The sequence below is a fragment of the Pangasianodon hypophthalmus genome, chromosome 27 (genome assembly GCF_027358585.1).
Source record: "Pangasianodon hypophthalmus isolate fPanHyp1 chromosome 27, fPanHyp1.pri, whole genome shotgun sequence".
In the NCBI taxonomy this organism is placed as follows: Eukaryota; Metazoa; Chordata; class Actinopteri; order Siluriformes; family Pangasiidae; genus Pangasianodon; species Pangasianodon hypophthalmus.
The window spans coordinates 8,377,244-8,396,744 of NC_069736.1; the positions used below are offsets into that span (position 1 = coordinate 8,377,244).

The window sequence follows — 19,501 nt, forward strand, 5'->3', positions numbered from 1 at the left end:
CAGGCAAACTAACAGGAAAGACATAGCTGTGAGAGTGAGGAATGTAAGTCTGGACCTGTCAATGGTTCTAGGAGCTTGAGGGGTTAAGTTATGCAGCACTATCTAGTTTTTGCAATCTTCCTTTTTTTGCACAGTCTAAATGACAAACTAAGGAGTGCTTTCCAATTTCCAGTCTTCCTTTGAACCCTGTGTCATAAGACTTCCATAAACATACTTATATTTATGACAAATCTACAGTGGAAGATGTCATGTTCCTTCAGGAGTTTAAACCCTGTGATATAAACATCTCATGCTACCAGTACTGTAATTGTAATGATAGTGGCCATAACGTAATTTATTTCACGACTGTCATAAAATACTTGTTTATCATTGGCTGAAGGTTTAGACGCCACTAAAATAATAAAAAAAAAGTTAAATACAGATTAGGGCAGTGCAGCTCCATGGTTCCTGTTTTGATCCTGAGCTCGATTTACTGTCTGTGGAGTTTTGCACTTTCCTCCTGTGCTCCTCTGTGTGTGTTTTTTGTGGGTTCGCCAGTTTCTGCTCACCTCCTAAAAACATCCCAGTAGGCGGATTAGAGACTTTCAATTTATCCTAGTTGCGAATGAGTGTGAGTCAAATAGTCTTGTTCTATTGGCAGATAATTTTCTCTAATTTTAAGGATTTATTTCTAGAAGGAAGCAAAATTACCTGCCAATTAAATAAAACAATGTAAATCTTGAAATATGTAAAAGCATCTAAAACCTGTATGATCTTATATTTGATTTCTAATAATCTCTTTCATAATAAGAAACAGATATAATTGTCCATATTCAAGTATTTTCACTCGATATCATTTTTTGCAGTGATAGCATGATACTGCAACATACCTGGTCTCATATCTGCTTTGAGACTTTAATGTCATGGTTATGTCAGTCTTAATACACAGGATTTGAGTAAAGTGTTACCTTTAACAGTATGACTAATTAGCATGGTTGGCTAATTACCACCTTTTCCCAAGAGCCCAGTCTGTTGAGATTTTGGGAAGGGTATGAGCTCATCTCTATGTTATTCTTGGGAGCTGCGTTCTCAAGAGGCCCCAGTACGAGCTTGAAGTCTTAATCCATGGCATTACAGTGCACTTCGAAGGTTTCTGTGATGGATGTGCACTTAGCATCAAGAAACCGTCTGACCTTTTAACACATTCCATCAAACCCTGAGAGCAACTTGCAAGAAAGAAGAAGAAGCATACCCTAAATTAATCTATCACATGGAGTAAAACTACATAAGAGCCAAGAAAAGAGGACCGGACATATCATGATCTTGTAGAGGCTAAATAATGTGAATAACATGGCAGTAATAGCTTGAACTTTTAACATTTATTGTTAATCGTTAACTATCCTGAGTGAGTGTGGATAACCTTTCCTAAATGTGACTAGTGGAAATTACATTCTTTTGTGTTTCCTCTCTCAAATGTCAATTTAGTGTTGACAGAAATCTTTGGGGCTGTTATGTATCTCTTCTCAGAAAGTACCTCAAAGTTATCTCTCACCCAGAAGCCAAGATGGCCATCTGCTCTTGAGTTTCAATGCAGGGCACAAAAAGTGTCAGCAAGAATGTGCCCCAGCCTGATAAGTCAGATAGCAAAGGGTCAGAGAAGAGGGGTCTGAAGAGGTAAAAGGTTCCACTGTGAAAGTGAGAAAGCAAGATGGCTTTTTTAAAACTATTTGTAGCTTGGGAAAGTGTAGAGCAGCACCCAAACATTCACTCCACTTCCACTCCTACGTTGGAAATTACGCTAGCGAGGCTTAGAGATTCCCGTTGAGTCATTTCTTCACTGCAGAACTCCGTGATCTATAGAGCTGAGAATGTAAAAGAGATTTAGAATTACTTTTACGATCCGCGTTTCATAAACATAACGTAATGTAACGTGGACAGTGGAGATTTTAATAGCCCTGGTCAAATATTTATCATTGCTTGCATACGCTGTCTGATTTATTGCTGCCTACACCTTCATCCGAGGCAGCAACTGATAAAAAGCAGTCCTACTGTGATAAGACACAATCACGTTTGCTCAAAGACACCACTGGCATCCGCAGCAAGAGACTTGCTCCATCTATACAGTCACTCCTTTGAAGCAATGTAGACATTTCAAATAAAATATTGCCAGAAATCACTTTACGCTTCACAGTAGGTGTAATATCACTGGTCTATTTTCAGCGTGTATAGTAAGTGAAGTGTGTGAGTTTATAAAATGCCCCCTCTTGTCTCTCCTGATTGCAGTGTAACTGGAGCTGCTTCTCGTTCAACTGTGACACCTTCAAACCACAGCAGTGGTGACTGCACCAAGAGAACAGACTAATGGACCCTACCATTTATCTTTTATCTCGCATCTCTACTCAGGCTGTGAAAGCCACTGGACTGTAGGTCACATAGTAGTGACATATTTTTATAGCTACACTGTGTTACTTGAACCAGTTTATTAGTTACTAGAAAGGTACTAAAAGGGGTTTCAAAACAGGGGGAAATGAATGAATAATTAATTCATGTGCTTTATACTAGCAGGGATGTTTCCTTTATAATTTTAGTTTTTATTCAGGAGTATTGTCCAAAAATACATTTGAAAAGGGCGTAAAAGCAATTCTATCCACCAGCAAAAACCTCAGTAAAGACCTTTTTTTAAAAAAAAAAAAAAAAATCTCTGGATTCTGCTTTTATAGCACAACTTCTACTTTGTTCCTGTTTACAGTTGAGTGCAAAGGTTTGCACCCCAGTGCATTTTTTGAATGAGAAAAAGATGTACTCTGTATTTTACAACACAAAAAAAATTCCAAGATGTTAAAAATAAAATGGTGTAGGTGTATTATACAATAAAACAATGATTTAAAAACATAAGACAAAATGAACGAAAATTGACCTAATTTGAACCCAGTTTGAAGAAAGCGGTGTATGACATCGAATCGAGTTATAAAAAGCTATATTATATAAGAGGTTATAAAAAGGTAAAGGGTTAGGGTATACCTTTGAGCCCCTGAAAATGGAGGGACTTAGTTGAAAATGGCTGTAATTCCTAAATGGTAAATGCCATATTTTTGTGGAACCTCTTAAAATAAAGCTGAAAGTCTACATTTCGATCACATCTTGATTGTTTTAGTTCAAATCCATTGTGGTGTTGTGTAGAGGCAAAATCACAAAAACTCTGTCATTGTCCAAATACTTCCAGACCTAACTGTGTGTGTGTGCATGTATATATATATATATATATATATATATATATATATATATATATATATATATATATATATATACACATACACAGTTAAAAACTAAAATATGTGTGTGCGTGTATATATATATATATATATATACATACACAGTTAAAAACTAAAATATGTGTGGTGTGCGTGTATATATATATATATATATATATATATATATATATATATATATATATATATATATATATATATATATATATATATATATATATATATATATATATATATATATATATACACACACACATATTCTGCCTGAACTTTACAACAGTAGACATGACATATATCATCATTATCTACATTAGTGTGTCAGATGAGTGTCAGAGTATTAGATAAATTTCACAGGTTTAAAATAGTTCTCACAGTTACTCACACGAGTGATGATTGCCTCAGTAGTGAGTCAAATTGCACATTTACAGGTTATATTTGGGTTTTGGATGTAGCATGTGTTTGAGTGATTTAAAGAGGTGAGTGTGTACAGAATTACATCAGAGTGTAAAGCTACAAAGTGCTCAGTGACAAAAAAAATGCATTTTAAATACTGCTGTTATTTTCTTTCATGTATACTAAGTTGTCAGTTTATTAGGTATACTTATGTAATTGTAATTACTAATTGAGCACGCCACTAAACTGGCATCTCAGTGCTGTTAAGGTCATGCAACAGATTTTTTAAATAAACGCTAGCCATCTATAGTCAACAGGTGATGGTGTTTATATGCTTTTTATTCCATGAGCTACTTCAGGATGCATCTGTCTTTCCATTACCTCAAAGCATAATAAAATTAGCAGAGGCATCTGTGTCTGTTAGACTCTTTCTCTCCAATTCGGGATTTTTCTGCTGCGGTTTCAGTCTCTGCAACCTGTTCACTCCAGCTTGGCCTTTCTCCAAACATCTAGCAACACACACCCTGCATCTTGGCTAAGACTGACAAAGGTAACCATTGTTCAAGGGAAGCACTTGTAAATACCTTGTCTCCATGCACTGACGAAACGAATGGACAGAGGCAAGCCCTTGACTTCTACATTATCAACATATATGTTATGCAAGCCCACAGTCTTTGTACACTTGGTCAGTCTATGTTAGAGACACAAACACATGGATGCACACACACACACACACACACACACACGCACACACACATTCCTGCAACCTCAGTATGAACCCCTACACACCAACTCCTATACACTTCTCTCATTCACTAACCGACTGAAACGTGATCGTTGAGTTGTAATGTACACAAGGATACACAAAGCTTCCTGGCTGAAATGTGCCTCAGAGGAGCAGAGCCGAGGTTCTTAAAGTATCGCACACTTTTTAGTGTCATCTCATTTGCCACAGTACTGATTTATTATATAGATTTCAGGTGCATATATATATATATATATATATATATATATATATATATATATATATATATATATATATATATATATATATATATATATAATATAAGAACCACCTAGCCAAATTTTGCCTCCATTATTAAAGATATTAGTGTGCACGTCTCCGAGCAGAAGAGAAGGGCCTCCACCCAGAGAAGGCTTCACCTAGCTCTGTGTTAGTTATTTAGTGGTCACACAGAGACAATCACAGGAAAAGCTCTGTACGACAGCCTTTCCTGGAATCTGATCAACTCTGGAAAAAAAAAAGAGGAAGGAAAGAGAAACTGGCTTATCAGAAAGCATACCAAATAAGGAGTGAGGCGAAACCATCTACGGAGTGATGTCAGATAGGCATAGGAGGCGGGGCTGATGAAACCGGTCTTGTGCAGCCAGTCAAAGTTTAACAAGTGTCACTGTCTGTGTCACTACGTGCGCACCTGGAATTTGGACCAAATCAGTTTGAAAAATGCAGCGCAGACAGATAAATCGGACACACTTTCTGAATCCAGTTCATGAAGCACAACATAAACATGCACTAAGGGAAGTTAGAGTTTAGATTTGATTTTTTTTTTTTTTTACAATATTCAAAAGACATGGTTTATATATTAAAGTGCAGGTTGAAACACCTTGCCCTGCCCCTCTTCAGTGAATACACACTTGCTGTGGCTATGCAAATGAGAGGTGAAACATTGAAACTAATGGGCTCGGAGGTGTTACACAGCAGAGAAGGATTACACAAACCCTGAAAAGGCAGACAAAGTGGTATCAATTGTCCTCAAAAAAGGAAATGACAGGTGGAGTAAATAGGCTTGTACTGCAGGGCGAGGGCGACATCTATGAGCTGGCAACTATCAAGGCTGAAACTAACCTCAAAAGAAATATTCACTCAAAATTGCATAAACATTTACACAGACAAATTATTTCACAACTACTGCACGGCCTTGACGGCGTTCACGTGCATGTGAACATGCAATGCGAATGTGGATTGACATGCACGCCTGGAATGCGTGCCCAAGAAATGCAAGGAATGTAAGATGCTGCAATGAGACTTAAGATTCATGGTGTGGTTACAAACATCTACACATCTCCCCTTACCAACATGACTTATATTTTTTCTAATAATACAAAACATAGAGTCATTACTTGGTCATAGACCCAAAATATGTTTTTACACCAAACACTGTTAAACCCTTAATCTATTTTTTTCCCTCAGAACTGGCAGATTGAAATGTATCACATATCTAAGAGTAAAAATATGGAGCTGAATTGGACTGCCATTTTATAGTTACACATTTTAATTGATACGTTAATAAAGTGATATAGTGTTTATATAGTGATATAAACTGATATATTTGAAAGAAAAAGTGTTTTACATTATTTAAATACATGTATTTATCTGTACAACTGGTATATGCTCAGCAGACTAGTAACAATTTCTCTTTCAAATAAAAAGTGACTATATTTGAGTTACAAATATAATACATACTCCTAATAGATCACACAATGTTGTATTATATGGAATACTAAAAATAAGGATAAAAAATGTAGGGTGGTTGTTTAGTCACTGAAGGTTCCACCCTTCGGAATCATCGTTAGAGAATCTGGAATTTGTGGAGCAGAGACTTATTCAAATCTTTAAGACAAAAAAGTTAGACTAACAGACAGAAACTATTTAATGACATGTACACACACACACCCGTACAGCAACTACACAATGAGACTAGTTCAACCAGATTTACTTCAATGTATGACTCAAATCCTCTGCATTAAAACTTTACTTTATTGACCAGTTTTGACTACGGTTTATGTGGCTTCACACCCCCATCATTTGTAATGAGCCAAATAGTTTAAAATTATGTTTATTTTACTTAATAATTATTATGTTCCGACAATGTTAGCGATGCACTATGGATGTTTTTACACCAATAGCCTACAAAGCTTAAGGTGTTTAGATAATATTTATGCCATAATGTCATTAGGAAATTTTGAATTTATTCAGGTTAGAGTACATTATTCAGTAGCTATTATGAATTATTATATACAGTGAAACTAATGGGAAAGGTATGTTGTTATGAGAGTGAGGAATGTAAGAAGATTAAAGGAATAAAGGCAAATGTACACAATTGACCAAGTGTAATTATGGTGTGTGTATACTATCAAAATATCCTTTGGCTCCCAATTCTAAGTAAAGTGAAAAGTGGACAGCCTACTCTAGTGTGTGTTTGTGTCTTTACTAAACAACTCTCAGTTTCATCCTGGGACCCTTTGGACTACAATTCACTCATTCTCAATAGCCCTGCCCTATTTTTCTTTTACTCCACCCTCTTGTACTCTGTCTCTCTTAAGGCTCTGGCACTCCTAACTTGACTTGCTTGTCTAAGGTAGCCTGTGCTCTCTTGCTCTGTCTTTCCCGCTGTCTATCTCTCTGTAAGAAGGGGAGGGCTTTACCTGCTTTCAATCAATAACTTGTGGAATTCAACAGTACAAGAAGGTTGTGTGCAGCTGCTTGCTTCACAGCCCCACCGATTGCAAGGTTCCAGATTTCTGACTTCTCCTTTGCGTGTGCTCTCTCTCTCTCTCTCTCTCTCTCTCTCGTGTTCACGGACACTCCTTGTTTACTTAAACAGGTGTTTGGACGCATCTTGTGTGTGTACGTGTCTGTGCATGTGTGAGGTGAACATGGCTGAGCCCATGTCTCCAGATTACTTCAGCTGCCACCTATGCGCAAATCTCCTGAGGGACCCGGTGGCCATCCCCTGTGGCCACAGCTTCTGTATGGACTGCATTAGTGGCTACTGGAATGAGGCTGACTACACCGGGATTTACATCTGTCCTCAGTGCAGAATCACTTTCACCCAGAGACCCGTGCTCAGACCTAATGCAACCCTCTCCAAAGTGGCTGAGAAGATCAAGAAGACGGGCCTGAACCTCAACCTGGTGCCTCCAAGCAATGGGAGCTTTGCTGGACCGACTGACGTGCCTTGTGACTTCTGCTCAGGAAAGAAGCTCAAAGCTGTCAAGTCCTGCCTCAACTGCTTGGCCTCATACTGTGAAAAACACCTGAAGCCCCACTATGAGTCGGCTACCTTCAAGAGACACAAACTGGTGGACGAGCTTGGGAACCTGGACAGAAAGATCTGCCCACAGCACCAGAAGAGCTTGGAGCTCTTTTGCCGTACCGACCAGATGTGTATCTGCGCTATCTGCACCGTCAGTGAGCACAAGGGTCATGATATTGTATCGGCAGAGGCAGAGAGAAGTGAGAAGCAGGTGAGTGATTTTTTTTTATATAATAAAACTCTATAATAAAATTATACTTACCAGGGTTTATCACACATTTTGTATTATCTCATATCTTTCAGTCAAACTAGTTTTGTGTTTTCTAAAACAAGCTAGCCCTGAACCATTAGTGACGATTCATGAAACCGTATTATGGGTACAAAGGGTAAACATTAAACCAGATGTATGTGAGGGAAACAAAACTACTAGAACAAAAGTCATAGACAAATAAAGTTATCACACCCTGGAGGTCAACCCGAAACCACACAGGGAGTGTCTCTGTGGCAAATTAGCCATAGGTGACTCAAAGCATGTTCTGAGTGGTCTTTAGTCTGGAAACAGCTTGCAATTTCTTCCAAAGCAATGTTGTTTTATGTCCGTGGAGCTGAGAGAGAGAAAGGGTGGGAAAGGGTTGGTCAGAACTCGTGGTGTAGGGAAAGGCAAAATCCCACAGATAAAGGTATGTGAATTTGATGAGATCAGGCCAAAGCTTATGACCCAACCATCCCCCCTCCCTACCTCCTACATTATCAGTAAAAGAAATTGAGAGAGACCTCCTGCTAAACCACTAAAGTCATCGCCCAGTCAGTAAGTGGACACATATGATCGAGAGAATGTGCAGATGTCTACCTCCCTCTGACCCCCCTTTTGGAATTTCATCTCTATTAAATTGCTAAAATCTTCCGACAGCCTTACGGCATTGTCTCTAGTTTGGTTGTATGAAGGCTTGCAACAGGCAGTACCTGTCCTGTGGGAAAGTGGGAAGACGAGATTAAAAACTATAAATAGCCGTCCTTCAAATGTTTTCCCCTTCTCTGGACCAAGTACAGGACAACTGACAGCAGGGATTGTTAAGATAAAAGCTGACAGTATTTGATATGTTTCTGTTTGTATCCATAATAACATTATCAAAGCTTGGCAATAAGTCCAGTGCTGTTCTCATAAACCCTGTGATCTTCTGCCAGAGCAGGAACCAGCAGGTACTAACTGAGAATGGTTTGTTTACTCTGTTGAAACCAGAAGGACCTTATCACAGATTTAAGACCCCCTTATTTTTCATCAGCCTCTCAGTCTCTCACACAAACAGAGACACACATCACACACTCCCTTTATTCACCCCCTTCCCAGATTCCCCACATTCCATTAAGCTTATCTTGAAGAATGGTCCTGTGGGCTCACTGAAATGCTGCACCAAAGCCCCCTCTTCATTCTCCAAGGGGCCAGGGCATGTGCACCTTGAAATGCTTCTACACAAGGCGGGAGCGGCTAGTTTCACATTCCTGGCGTGATTGGCATTCTCACACTCCCTTTTCTTTCCTCCGTATCCTGAGATAGAGGTGCACATATTAAGCAGATATCTCCAAATAAGACCAATTACTAATGAGCTACAGTGACTCCCCGTGTGAAAATTTCCACCTTGCCATATATACAAATTAAATGTAATCACAAGACTTGGCAATGTACATATACAATAGATACTCTGAGTTCCCATTTCCCATAAATATGCTTATGTATGCTTATAAAAAAGGTTTGCAGATTTAATCTTCTGGGGAAACCTTTAAAAGGTTTTAAGTAGGACCTTACAGAATGCTTCCCTATAAGAAAGGGTCTCAAGTACAATCCTTTTAGGAAGTTATTCCTTAAACAATCCTTTAGTGCTTCTTACTGGTTGTCAGTGAGTGTTTTTAGCTGTGCTGAGCTAGTCACTTAAAACTCATTGAACATCCTTTGTTGGTCTTTTCTGTGTGTTTTCTCTGACAGAAACTTCTTGGAGTGTCCCAAGCTGAGATCAAACAAAAATGCCAGCAGAGGACCAAAGAGCTGGAGGAACTAAAGACGGCTGTTGACTCGCTGAAGGTAGGTCACAGTTTCGATGCATCCCTCCAGAATGGGCCCTGTTTTCACAATCAATGGCAACGTGTAACATAATCAGAGCAGCCTAAAAAGCACAAGGCCATATTATGTGGCTACGAGTGACAGTGACCCGGGGTAGAACCCTTATCTCTTTAGTAACTCTATAACAACCTCATGCAAAGGAACACAAATAAACCTTGAGGCCTGGGCATATTTGCCCTTTTGTCTGATAAAGTGGAAACCACAGTGTGTCTTTTGTTCTGATGTGTTAGGCCATGAAAGTTGAAACAAAGAAAGCTAAAACAAAGTTGTTGTGTAGTCTGGAACAAAGTGATTAGCCAATGGCTGAACGTGCTTGCTAAACTGTTGTTGTAAATATTCCTCAGAGCTCGGCTCAAAGGGCCATGGCAGAGAGCAAGAAGATGTTTGATGAGATGATCACTGCCATTGAGAGGATGAGGTCGGAGGTCACCAAGCTGATCAATATCAACGAGAAAGCTGCATTCAGTCAGGCCGAGGGGTTGATGGAGCGCTTGGAGCAGGAGATTGATGAACTAAAGAAGAAGGAGACTGGCTTAAAGCAGCTCTACAGTACAGAGGACCACATCCACTTCTTACAGGTAAACACAGAAATCAGTGGTTGGATTTTATTAAACGTGTAGTCAGGGATTTCAGAAGTTATCTGAAGTTAGCTGCTTTGAAACTCAAAATTCAAACAAATACAACCCCGCCCTTCAGCACTGCCTCCAAAGCCATGCCCCTGAAACACATGCACTGCTGCTTTTGGGTGGAATTCTGGAGTGCTAGTCCAAGAAGGGAGCTTTCTGAATTGAACAGGAAGGAGTACGGCCACCCTTAAAATAACCTTACCTCCTAATTGCCGCCCTAACTCTTATGCCAAATCTATTAGCCAATACAGTAATTTCATTATGCAGCTATTCGTTTTGTGCCATGCTCTAATTAAAAAATGCATTAGTCTAATATTGTATAAAGAAACCAAAAATACATATTACCACCGGATATGTAGCCAGGGTATATAGTGTATGACAATACCACTTGTTTTCCTCATTTCCTTACAGAATTTCAACTATCTCTGCACACCAACTGATGATGGCTTCATTCCCAAAGTGTCTCTGAACCCAGACTTCTCGTTCAGTGCCGCAAGGAAAGCTGTCGCAGAGATCAAGGAAAGACTTGAAGAACTGGGCAGAGAGGAACTGCTGAAGGTCTCGAAATCAGGTCTGAACCCTCCTCTAACTACCACCATTAAAAAAAACAACTCAGTGAAACAGCTCATTGTAGCTCAGCTCACTGCTGAGTATATTCACTTACAATCTATGGACATTTTCCCTGTGGGATCTATTGTACATTACTATGACCTTCGAGAACTGCACTGTTTATTTTTCCACTAAAACAAACACAAGGATTTTAATCCAGTCACACAGGGCACATGACCATGAACTGCCACAAACTCCATAAAGTGGAGTCATGTGACTGAGTTGAAAAAGTAAATAGTACTTTGAATCGTGACTACAGTGTGGTACACAAGAGGAACAGCTCTGATTGGGTGATTAACATCCTTTTGTGTTTCCAGGATGTGTTATGTAATGACACAAGGCTGCTGATTAGGCAGCTTTGTGGGCATAACTTCTTAATGAAGTTGATGTTTAACAAACAAGTGGGTTGTGCTTGATGTGTATTTTCCTGGTGCCTTGCAGTGAATGAAGTACCTGTTTACACACTGGAGAACCGCAGCGTTCGAGAGAAAAGCAGCCGAGGTACGGCTGAAAACACGAAAACACGTCCAAAGACAATGTAATATTAAAGAGCTGTGTTTCAATGCACTGAATGAAAAATAACTATACTCTTTTTACTTTCTATATCTAGTCAAAGACATCCAAACTGTGGACAGTGCCCCTCCTTCACAGCCCAGGAGCAGGTCTGAGTTCTTAAAATGTAAGTAGCGTATCTACTCATTCAGCAATCCACTTGTTCTTGGATTATGTAACTCTTATGTAACACATTCTTCCAGACCTCTTGCTTAATTTCTTCTGAGAATAGTACTCCTAGGCCTTTGTGGTATAGATACTGATATTCTCTGAGCTACTGGAAGTTATTAAACTCTCTCCTCCTTGCCTGTAGACTTCTGTCAACTCCGGCTGGACCCCAGCACAGCCTATAAAGAGCTCTACCTGTCGGAAGGCAACAAGAAGGTAACTCGAACCCGCAACCTGCAGTCCTACCCTGATAATCCAGAGCGGTTTGACACCTTTGCCCAGGTGTTGTGCCGCGAGGCTCTGTCTGGTGGTCGCTTCTACTGGGAGATTGAGTGGAACGGTGAATTCTCTGTTGGAGTGGCCTACCGGGGCATCAGCCGCAAAGGCAAGGGTCCCCTTTGCTTGCTGGGGTACAACGACAAATCCTGGAGTCTCCTCTGCTCTGACACGGGCTACTCTGCCTGGCATAACCGGGTGGATAAAGCCATCAGCGCGCCACATTCTCCAAGGATAGGGGTCTACCTAGACCACAGCGCAGGGGTACTGGCCTTCTATAGCATCGGTGAGACCATGACATGCCTCCATCGCTTTGAGACCACCTTCACCGAGCCCCTCTATCCTGGGTTTGGCGTTGGTACATCGGTTAAAATCTGCCAGCTAAAATGAAGACTTTGACTTTTTAATTTTTACAGAGTACATTTTTTACATCATGTGTTTTATGTCATTTTCAGTTATCAGTAAAGCCATTGCATTTTATTCTACATTGCAAAAAAAATAAAATATAAACAAAAAAAATAAACACCTTGAATTTGATTTGCAAATTGCAGCATTTCATTTAGACCCTAGCCCCAAAAATAGCAAAAATGTTATTCCAACATGCCGTGTTATTTTTGTATTTTTCAATTAATATCATTTTAAATACTAAACCTTGTATTTATCCAAGTACCAAGTGCCATTGTCCATTTTGTGATAAAAAGCTTCATTATTTCTCAAAAATGACCTCTTGATATTCCAATTAAAGTTTTTATTAACAGCCAAATGTGTGTTTGTATCTTATATCTACATGCTACTATTAAAGTGATGGACAGTTTTTCTACTGGAACTTTTATTCCAGTGTTAACATGACTATGAATAGAAAAAAAAACAGCAATTTAACTCATACTAAATAATTAATAAATAAAACAAATAATTAGTATGCCAGATTCATACTCCGTTTTCTGAGTATGTACAATTGGGTAAAAACTTCAGTGTTCTTCATGTTCTATAGATTGAAAGCTTTTCAAACTAAGCAGATACACACAAAACTTCTAGATCTGGCTCTTTGCCACTGACTGTTCTTGCATTCACAGCTGCACTGGTCAACTTTAGGAAGGAAACACGCTCCCAACCCCTTCCTTTAGGGTTTCAGAAAATCAGTACCAGGATGACCAACCTCTTAAGTTGAATGATGTTTGCTGAACAATTCCTGCAGCTGCAGTCTTTCTCAGTGATTCAGTGTATGGGTTTGTACGCGCTTACAGTAGATCCTACATTTTACATAATTTTGGGACAAGTCAATTGGGTTAAGTTATGAAAACACAGAAATTAGTGTGGATAGGTATAAGAAGAGCTCCAATATGTCAAGTCAGTGGAGTTTATTGTCATTTCAACCATATACAGCCAGTTAGTACATAGTTAAACGAAACAACGTTCCTCCAGGAAAGGTGCTACATAAGACAGCACAGAACTACAAGGGACTACAAAAATATGGCAAAACATACACAATGCTGGACAGCTTTGGAGAGCTGTCCAAACTGGCTGTTCTGGTTCTCACCTGGCTTTAATATTCTGTCTCTTCTGAAGATTTTGAGCAGTGGGATTGTTGGAACTAAATATGAGAAACAACAACCATAAAAGTGTAATACTGGAAACGACTGGATTTGGGTGGGAACCCAGAAGTGGTGGGTGTATGCACATCAATATAGTTTACAGCAATCATGGACATTCCAAAAAGTTTGCTGTTGCGCCCTCTTTTGGTGAACAGCAATAGTTTACAGCAGGGATATACACTCACAGAGCACTTTATTAGGAACACTGTACTAATACTGAGTAGGGCTTCACTTTGCTCTCAGTACAGCCTCAGGTCTTCATGGTATGGATTCCACAAGATGTTGGAAAGATTTCTTTGAGATTCTGGTCCATGTTGACATGATTGCATCACGCAATTTCTGCAGATTTTTTCAGGTGCACTTTCATGCTTCGAATCTCCCATTCTACCACATCCTAAAGGTGTTCTACTGGATTCAGATCCGGTGACTGAAAAGGTCACTGAAGAACATTGAACTCACCGTCATGTTCATGAAACCAGTTTGAGATGACTTTTGCTTGGTGACATGGTGCATTATCATGCTGGAAGTAGCCATCAGAAGATGGGTAAATTGTTGCCATGAAGGGATGCACATGGTCAGCAACAATACTCAAATAGGCTGTGGCATTCAAACAATGATTGATTGGTATTAATGGGCCCAAAGTGTGCCAAGAAAACATTCCCCACACCATTACACCACCTCCACCAGCCTGGACTGTTGACACAAAGCAGGTTGGGTCCATAGATTCATGCAGTTGGCGTGAAATTCTGACCCTACCATCTGTGTGCCTCAGCAGAAATCGAGATTCATCAGACCAGGCTACATTTTTCCAGTCTCTTCTGTTTTGTTGACCCTGTGCCCACTGCAGCCTCAGCTTCCTGTTCTTGGCTGACAGAAATGGAACCTGACGTGGTCTTCTGCTGTTGTAGTCCATCCGCCTCAAGGTTCTATGTGTTGTGCATTCTGAGATGCTTTTCTGCTCACCACAGTTGTACAGAGTGGTTATCTGAGTTACTGTAGACTTTCTGTCAGCTTGAACCAGTCCGACCATTCTCCGTTGACCTCTCTCATCAACAAGGCCTTTCCGTCTGTCGCTCACTGGATGTTTTTTCCTTTATTGCACCATTCTGAGTAAACTCTTGAGACTGTTGTACAGGAAAATCTCAGGAGTTACAGAAATGCTCATACCAGTCTGTCCGGCACCAACAATCATGCCATGGTCAAAATCACTGAGATCACTTTTTTTTTCCCATTCTGGTGGGTGATGTAAACATTACCCAAAGCTGCTGTCCCATGCCATGATATTATGCATTGCACTGTTGCTACATGATTGGCTGATTGGATAATTGCATGAATGAGTAGGTGTACAGGTATTCCTAATAAAGTGCTAAGTGAGTGTATAACATCTGTAGATATTATAAACATGCATTACCACTGATATAAAGTGATTTAATCCAGAGAGATTTTCGCTTCTTAGCTCAGTCTTCTTAATTCAGGTTGTGTGAGTTAAAGCTACTTGTTTATGCGCTCACAAACAGACCTGCTGTAGTGTATATTCGCGAATCTGCGAATACGAAATGTAAGACTTCCCATTATGCAGCCTGCAGCGCCATGACAACGAGATGTTTATGTCAGACCTTTGTGCATTTCTGTCACTGACACCAGTGTGTCGTTTTAAATATTATTTAACATAATAATAGAATTTAAATATAATAATATGTCCATTTGCTGTTATTTATTTATATAACTCTTCCACCATTTAAAGAAATTAGCTAGCAATTTAGCTGGCTGGCTTGAAATTAGCTTGTTAGCTGCCTAGCTTAGCTTTGCCTAGCTGTTTGCGTGTTATCCCATAGTTTGTGAAAATGTTAAAAGTTAAAAATTTAAAAGTGAAAATTCTTTTAATTGGACCAAGTGAGGTGAGCATGGATTTTTTTATTATTATTATTATTATTATCATTTGTAGTGATCTCATTCTCTGTGTTTGAATTCTCTTTAAAACTATTAATAGCATTAATGTTAATATTATGTACAGTGTGGGAAGACAGTTTTGGCAAATTTTCTCTCTGACACAGTGGAGACAATCGGAGGTGATTACAGCCCCACACAGGGAGTCAGGTCAGTAAACTGCAGCCCAGGATAAATGGTACATGAGGAAATCTTTTGTTTTGCTGACTAAAGGTTTATGATCTGGTGTTTGTTCAGGATACTGGAGTTTGAGTCTCATCATTTGGGAAGTGGAACCAAAGACAGTGCTTGTGAAGTGGAGCTGTGGGATTGTGCTGGAGATTTCAGGTGAGCGTCCCTTCCTTCTACCTGGAACTATTCACAGGCCCAGAGGTAACAGCTTCTTGCAAGTTTTCTTTCTTTTTCCCAAGCTGAGTTTAAATTCCAGGACTGCAGAGTTGGTAACAATGCTGTCTCACTCACTTGTAAGTTGCTTTGGATAAATGTGTCTGCCAAATGACTATATATAATACTCTAATACTCCATTTATGCATGTTGTATTTATGTTCTGTTTGACATGTGGGTACAGTAATGTACTGTGTCCATCCACTGTCCATTTTCAGTCTCATATCAATATCACAGTCTGTGTATCATACTCTATACTCCATACAGGTTTGATACTGACATCTTCTTTGTAAACATGTGGCTTCTTCCACTATATGGCCAAAGGTTTGTGGACACCTGAGCTTCACACCCATATGCAGGCCTTCCCTTAACTGTTGCCAAAAAGTTGGAAGCGTATAATTGTATAGGATGTCTTTGTATGCTGTAGCATTACAATTACAATGTGTGGATTTGTCCATTTAGGGGGCACGGTGGCTTAGTGGTGGTATGTCTCACACCTCCGGGGTTGGGAGTTCGACTCCCACCTGCCCTGTGTGCGTGGAGTTTGCGTGTACTCCCCGTGCTTTGAGGGCTTCCTCTGGGTACTCCGGTTTCCTCCCCCGGTCCAAAGACATGCATTGTAGGCTGATTGGCATTTCCAGATTGTCCGCAGTGTGTGAATGTGTGTGTGCGATGGGTTGAGGGTGTCCCCCGATTGTGCCCCAAGTCCTCTAGGATAGGCTCCAGGCTCCCCGCGACCCTGTGTAGGATAAGAGGTACAGAAAGATGGATGGATTTGTCCATTCAGCGACGAGAGCATTAGTGAGGTCAGGTATTGATGTCGGGTGAGAAAGCCTGGGGTGCATTCGGCGTTGCAAATCATGCCAAAGGTGTTCAGTGGGGTTGAGGTCAGGACTCTGTGCAGGACACTCGAGTTATTCTGCATCAGTCTTGACATGGCAAACCATGTATTAATGCTGGAGCAGGTTTGGGCCCCTTAGTTCCAGTGAAGGGAAATATTAAATGCTAGAGCATACAAAGACCTTCCAGACAATTGTGTGGTTCAAACTTTGTGGCAATAGTTTATGGATCTGATGGTCAGGTGTCCACATATTTTTGGCCATATAGTGTACTGTCCAGAACTGAAAGTTATTATAACGTACAACATCTGACATGGGCCATAAAAACTGTAAAGAGGAGTTTAACTTGGCTGGTTGCTTAAAATGTTCACAGGCATAGACTAAGGGCTCTTGTTGTGCAATTCTGCTTTTTCTCTCTGCTTGCTAGGAGAGCATTAGCAATATTGGCACCTCTGTTTCACTATGAAACATTAATTTTGAACTTAAGTCCTTTGATTTTTAATATGTTAGCTGTCTTGTATCATTAGTCAGGTGAAGGGGAATACTGTAGCACACCCTGTCATTCACATTTATTTATTATATACATAATAATTAGGATTTAAGCAGTATTTAGTTATTAATGTGTGTAAGTTTGGGTTGGATCTGTCTCTGATCACTTTTCACATCCTCATTATAGGTTCGAAGCATGCTGGCCAGCTTTCCTGAAAGACTCCAATGGAGTGGTCATTGTATTTAACCCTGATATTCCAAGTCACCTCAAGGAAGTAGAGACCTGGCACTCGACATTCATCTCCTCTCAAAGCCTACAGGCAGGACAGTGTCTGCTCATAGCACACCACAAGCCTGGGAGTGGAGCAGATACGTCCCGCCCTCAGTTAGGTAAGACTGACAAGGAAACAGACTGCAGTTTATTACATCAAATATGCTATTTGTTGACAAATTACAATTTAACTTTCATTGTATCATTGCACTGGCATCCATGTGAGTCTGAGAAATCTGTATATTGTCCATTTTTTTTCCTTTATGCAGCCCCTCAACTGAACAAGCTGCCTCTCTTTCATTCCAACCTAGAGGAAGACCCTGAAGGGGTGCGTCAGGAGTTCCGCACATATCTAGGAAACGTTGTGCAGAGCTTGTCGGAAAGTCGGGAGCGTGAGGAGATGTCCATTATAGCATAACCATAATTTTTTATATTCATATGAATTAGGACTGATAAAATAAATAGGAATTAGTTTCATTCTGATCTACTGCATCTGTAGTGTTTGTATGATTACCACAGGCAAAAATTTCTGATGTTTCCATATACACTTCTGGACAAAAAAAATGGGCCAAGCCCAAAATGGCAAAATGTTAACCTTTTAATGGTCTTAACAACAAACTACTGGTCAGGAAATTAGCAGGGATTAAACAAATACAGTAGATCTCTCCCTACTCTATCAGTCCTGGTTCCATTTATGAGCTTGTTATCAGGCCCTTGATGAGCTGCATCAGATAACCAAATAATGACTAAACTTCTAAGGAAAAAAAACATCCTAGAAGATATTTTTGGAAAAGATTTTGTACACCCAGACACGTTATTATTTTATACATCAAACATTCGAATCATTATCATAATTTTATCTTTGGTACTAGAAGGCTATGTAAGTGAATTCCCCTGTTTCTAGTTTTCCCCCCAAACAGTTCACTGCAGCAAAAGTGAACAGGCAAACGGTGGCAGGAGCTCTCAGGAGTGCAACTGTTTAATTCTTGCTAATTTTCTGACCAGTGATTTGTTGTCAAGACCATTACGCTTTTAAGCTTTAAGCCATTAAGCTTAATATTTTGCCATTTTGGGCATGGCCCATTTTTTTTCTTCTTTTTTTGCCCATTTTCTGTAGTGAGAAATGAACAGAAAACAAACTGGAATGTAATGGAAGTCTTAAGGGCAGTTGTTTGACTCCATAGATAAACATTTAAAATATGTGAATATATGACACTCATTCATAACTACAGCCATTACAAAGGCCTTAGGATGAGATAGATTTGTGAGAAACACCAAGGCTGTTTTTATGGGATTTTATCTGACTTTCCACGGCTGGAGTAGTACAGTAAAAAGTAAATCCAGTTACTCACACTTTCCCAAAGGTGTTGTGGTATCCCTGCACTATCAGACTCTCTGATACATACCACTCTCTCTGAAAAAGCAGTCTTATCTCTGAAAGAACAAATTATACATTTGCAGGCTGTAAAATTTATTAGTGTTCTACTAAATTATGCGTTTTGCATAAATGTTTCCCGAAATTCAACGACTTCTGATGTGAGTTTTAAGGAGTAAATGTGTCTTCTGCTCTTTCTCTCAGTACAGGTAATGAATTTGAAATTCTGTTAAGTGGTAATGACACATACAGATGCAGCAGAGACAGATTAAGTTGCAATACGCTGGAGAATTCCTTTAAGATCATTTATATATATATATATATTAATTAATGTCTGTCCAATAATCAGTTATTCTACAGCACTGGTCTCATGCTATATTAACAGTTTTTTTTTTTTTTTTACTGTATATAAGGAAGCCTTGAGTTGATACCAAAAAGGAAAGTCATATACACCTTTCAGCATGCTGAATAAAGGTCTCAGCATACTTTTAAATCCAAAGTAATGTACAAGGTAGCCGTATGAAAAGTGCACATTATGGAGCACAAGGTATGTGAAGT

At 39.5% G+C, this 19,501-nt stretch overlaps 2 protein-coding genes across 2 annotated transcripts; both read left to right on the forward strand.

Annotated features, from left to right (window-relative positions):
- The first annotated feature begins 6,992 nt into the window (after positions 1 to 6,992).
- Positions 6,993 to 12,809, forward strand: ftr82 (finTRIM family, member 82). Its single transcript, XM_034300765.2, has 8 exons — positions 6,993 to 7,173; positions 7,268 to 7,910; positions 9,681 to 9,776; positions 10,160 to 10,393; positions 10,853 to 11,012; positions 11,492 to 11,551; positions 11,661 to 11,729; positions 11,916 to 12,809. The coding sequence occupies exons 2-8, from the start codon at positions 7,305 to 7,307 to the stop codon at positions 12,434 to 12,436; spliced, it is 1,746 nt and encodes a 581-aa protein (XP_034156656.1). The 5' UTR covers positions 6,993 to 7,173; positions 7,268 to 7,304; the 3' UTR covers positions 12,437 to 12,809.
- Positions 12,810 to 15,198: 2,389 nt separating this feature from the next.
- On the forward strand, positions 15,199 to 19,357 carry ift22 (intraflagellar transport 22 homolog (Chlamydomonas)). The gene is made up of 5 exons (XM_026922083.3): positions 15,199 to 15,536; positions 15,653 to 15,735; positions 15,823 to 15,912; positions 17,485 to 17,687; positions 17,838 to 19,357. Exons 1-5 carry the CDS (start codon positions 15,483 to 15,485, stop codon positions 17,984 to 17,986), a joined length of 579 nt encoding a protein of 192 aa, XP_026777884.3. The 5' UTR covers positions 15,199 to 15,482; the 3' UTR covers positions 17,987 to 19,357.
- Positions 19,358 to 19,501: the final 144 nt, after the last annotated feature.

What these genes read in the sequence shown, in the direction of transcription:
- ftr82 (XM_034300765.2), top strand. Translation starts at nt 7,305, where the DNA reads ATGTGTGAGGTGAACATGGCTGAGCCCATGTCTCCAGATTACTTCAGC. An exon ending in CAGAGAGAAGTGAGAAGCAG is followed by an intron (nt 7,911 to 9,680) that starts GTGAGTGATTTT and finishes TTTCTCTGACAG; the next exon opens with AAACTTCTTGGAGTGTCCCA. An exon ending in TCGAGAGAAAAGCAGCCGAG is followed by an intron (nt 11,552 to 11,660) that starts GTACGGCTGAAA and finishes TTCTATATCTAG; the next exon opens with TCAAAGACATCCAAACTGTG.
- ift22 (XM_026922083.3), top strand. Translation starts at nt 15,483, where the DNA reads ATGTTAAAAGTTAAAAATTTAAAAGTGAAAATTCTTTTAATTGGACCA. An exon ending in AGCCCCACACAGGGAGTCAG is followed by an intron (nt 15,736 to 15,822) that starts GTCAGTAAACTG and finishes GTGTTTGTTCAG; the next exon opens with GATACTGGAGTTTGAGTCTC. An exon ending in GATTGTGCTGGAGATTTCAG is followed by an intron (nt 15,913 to 17,484) that starts GTGAGCGTCCCT and finishes TCCTCATTATAG; the next exon opens with GTTCGAAGCATGCTGGCCAG.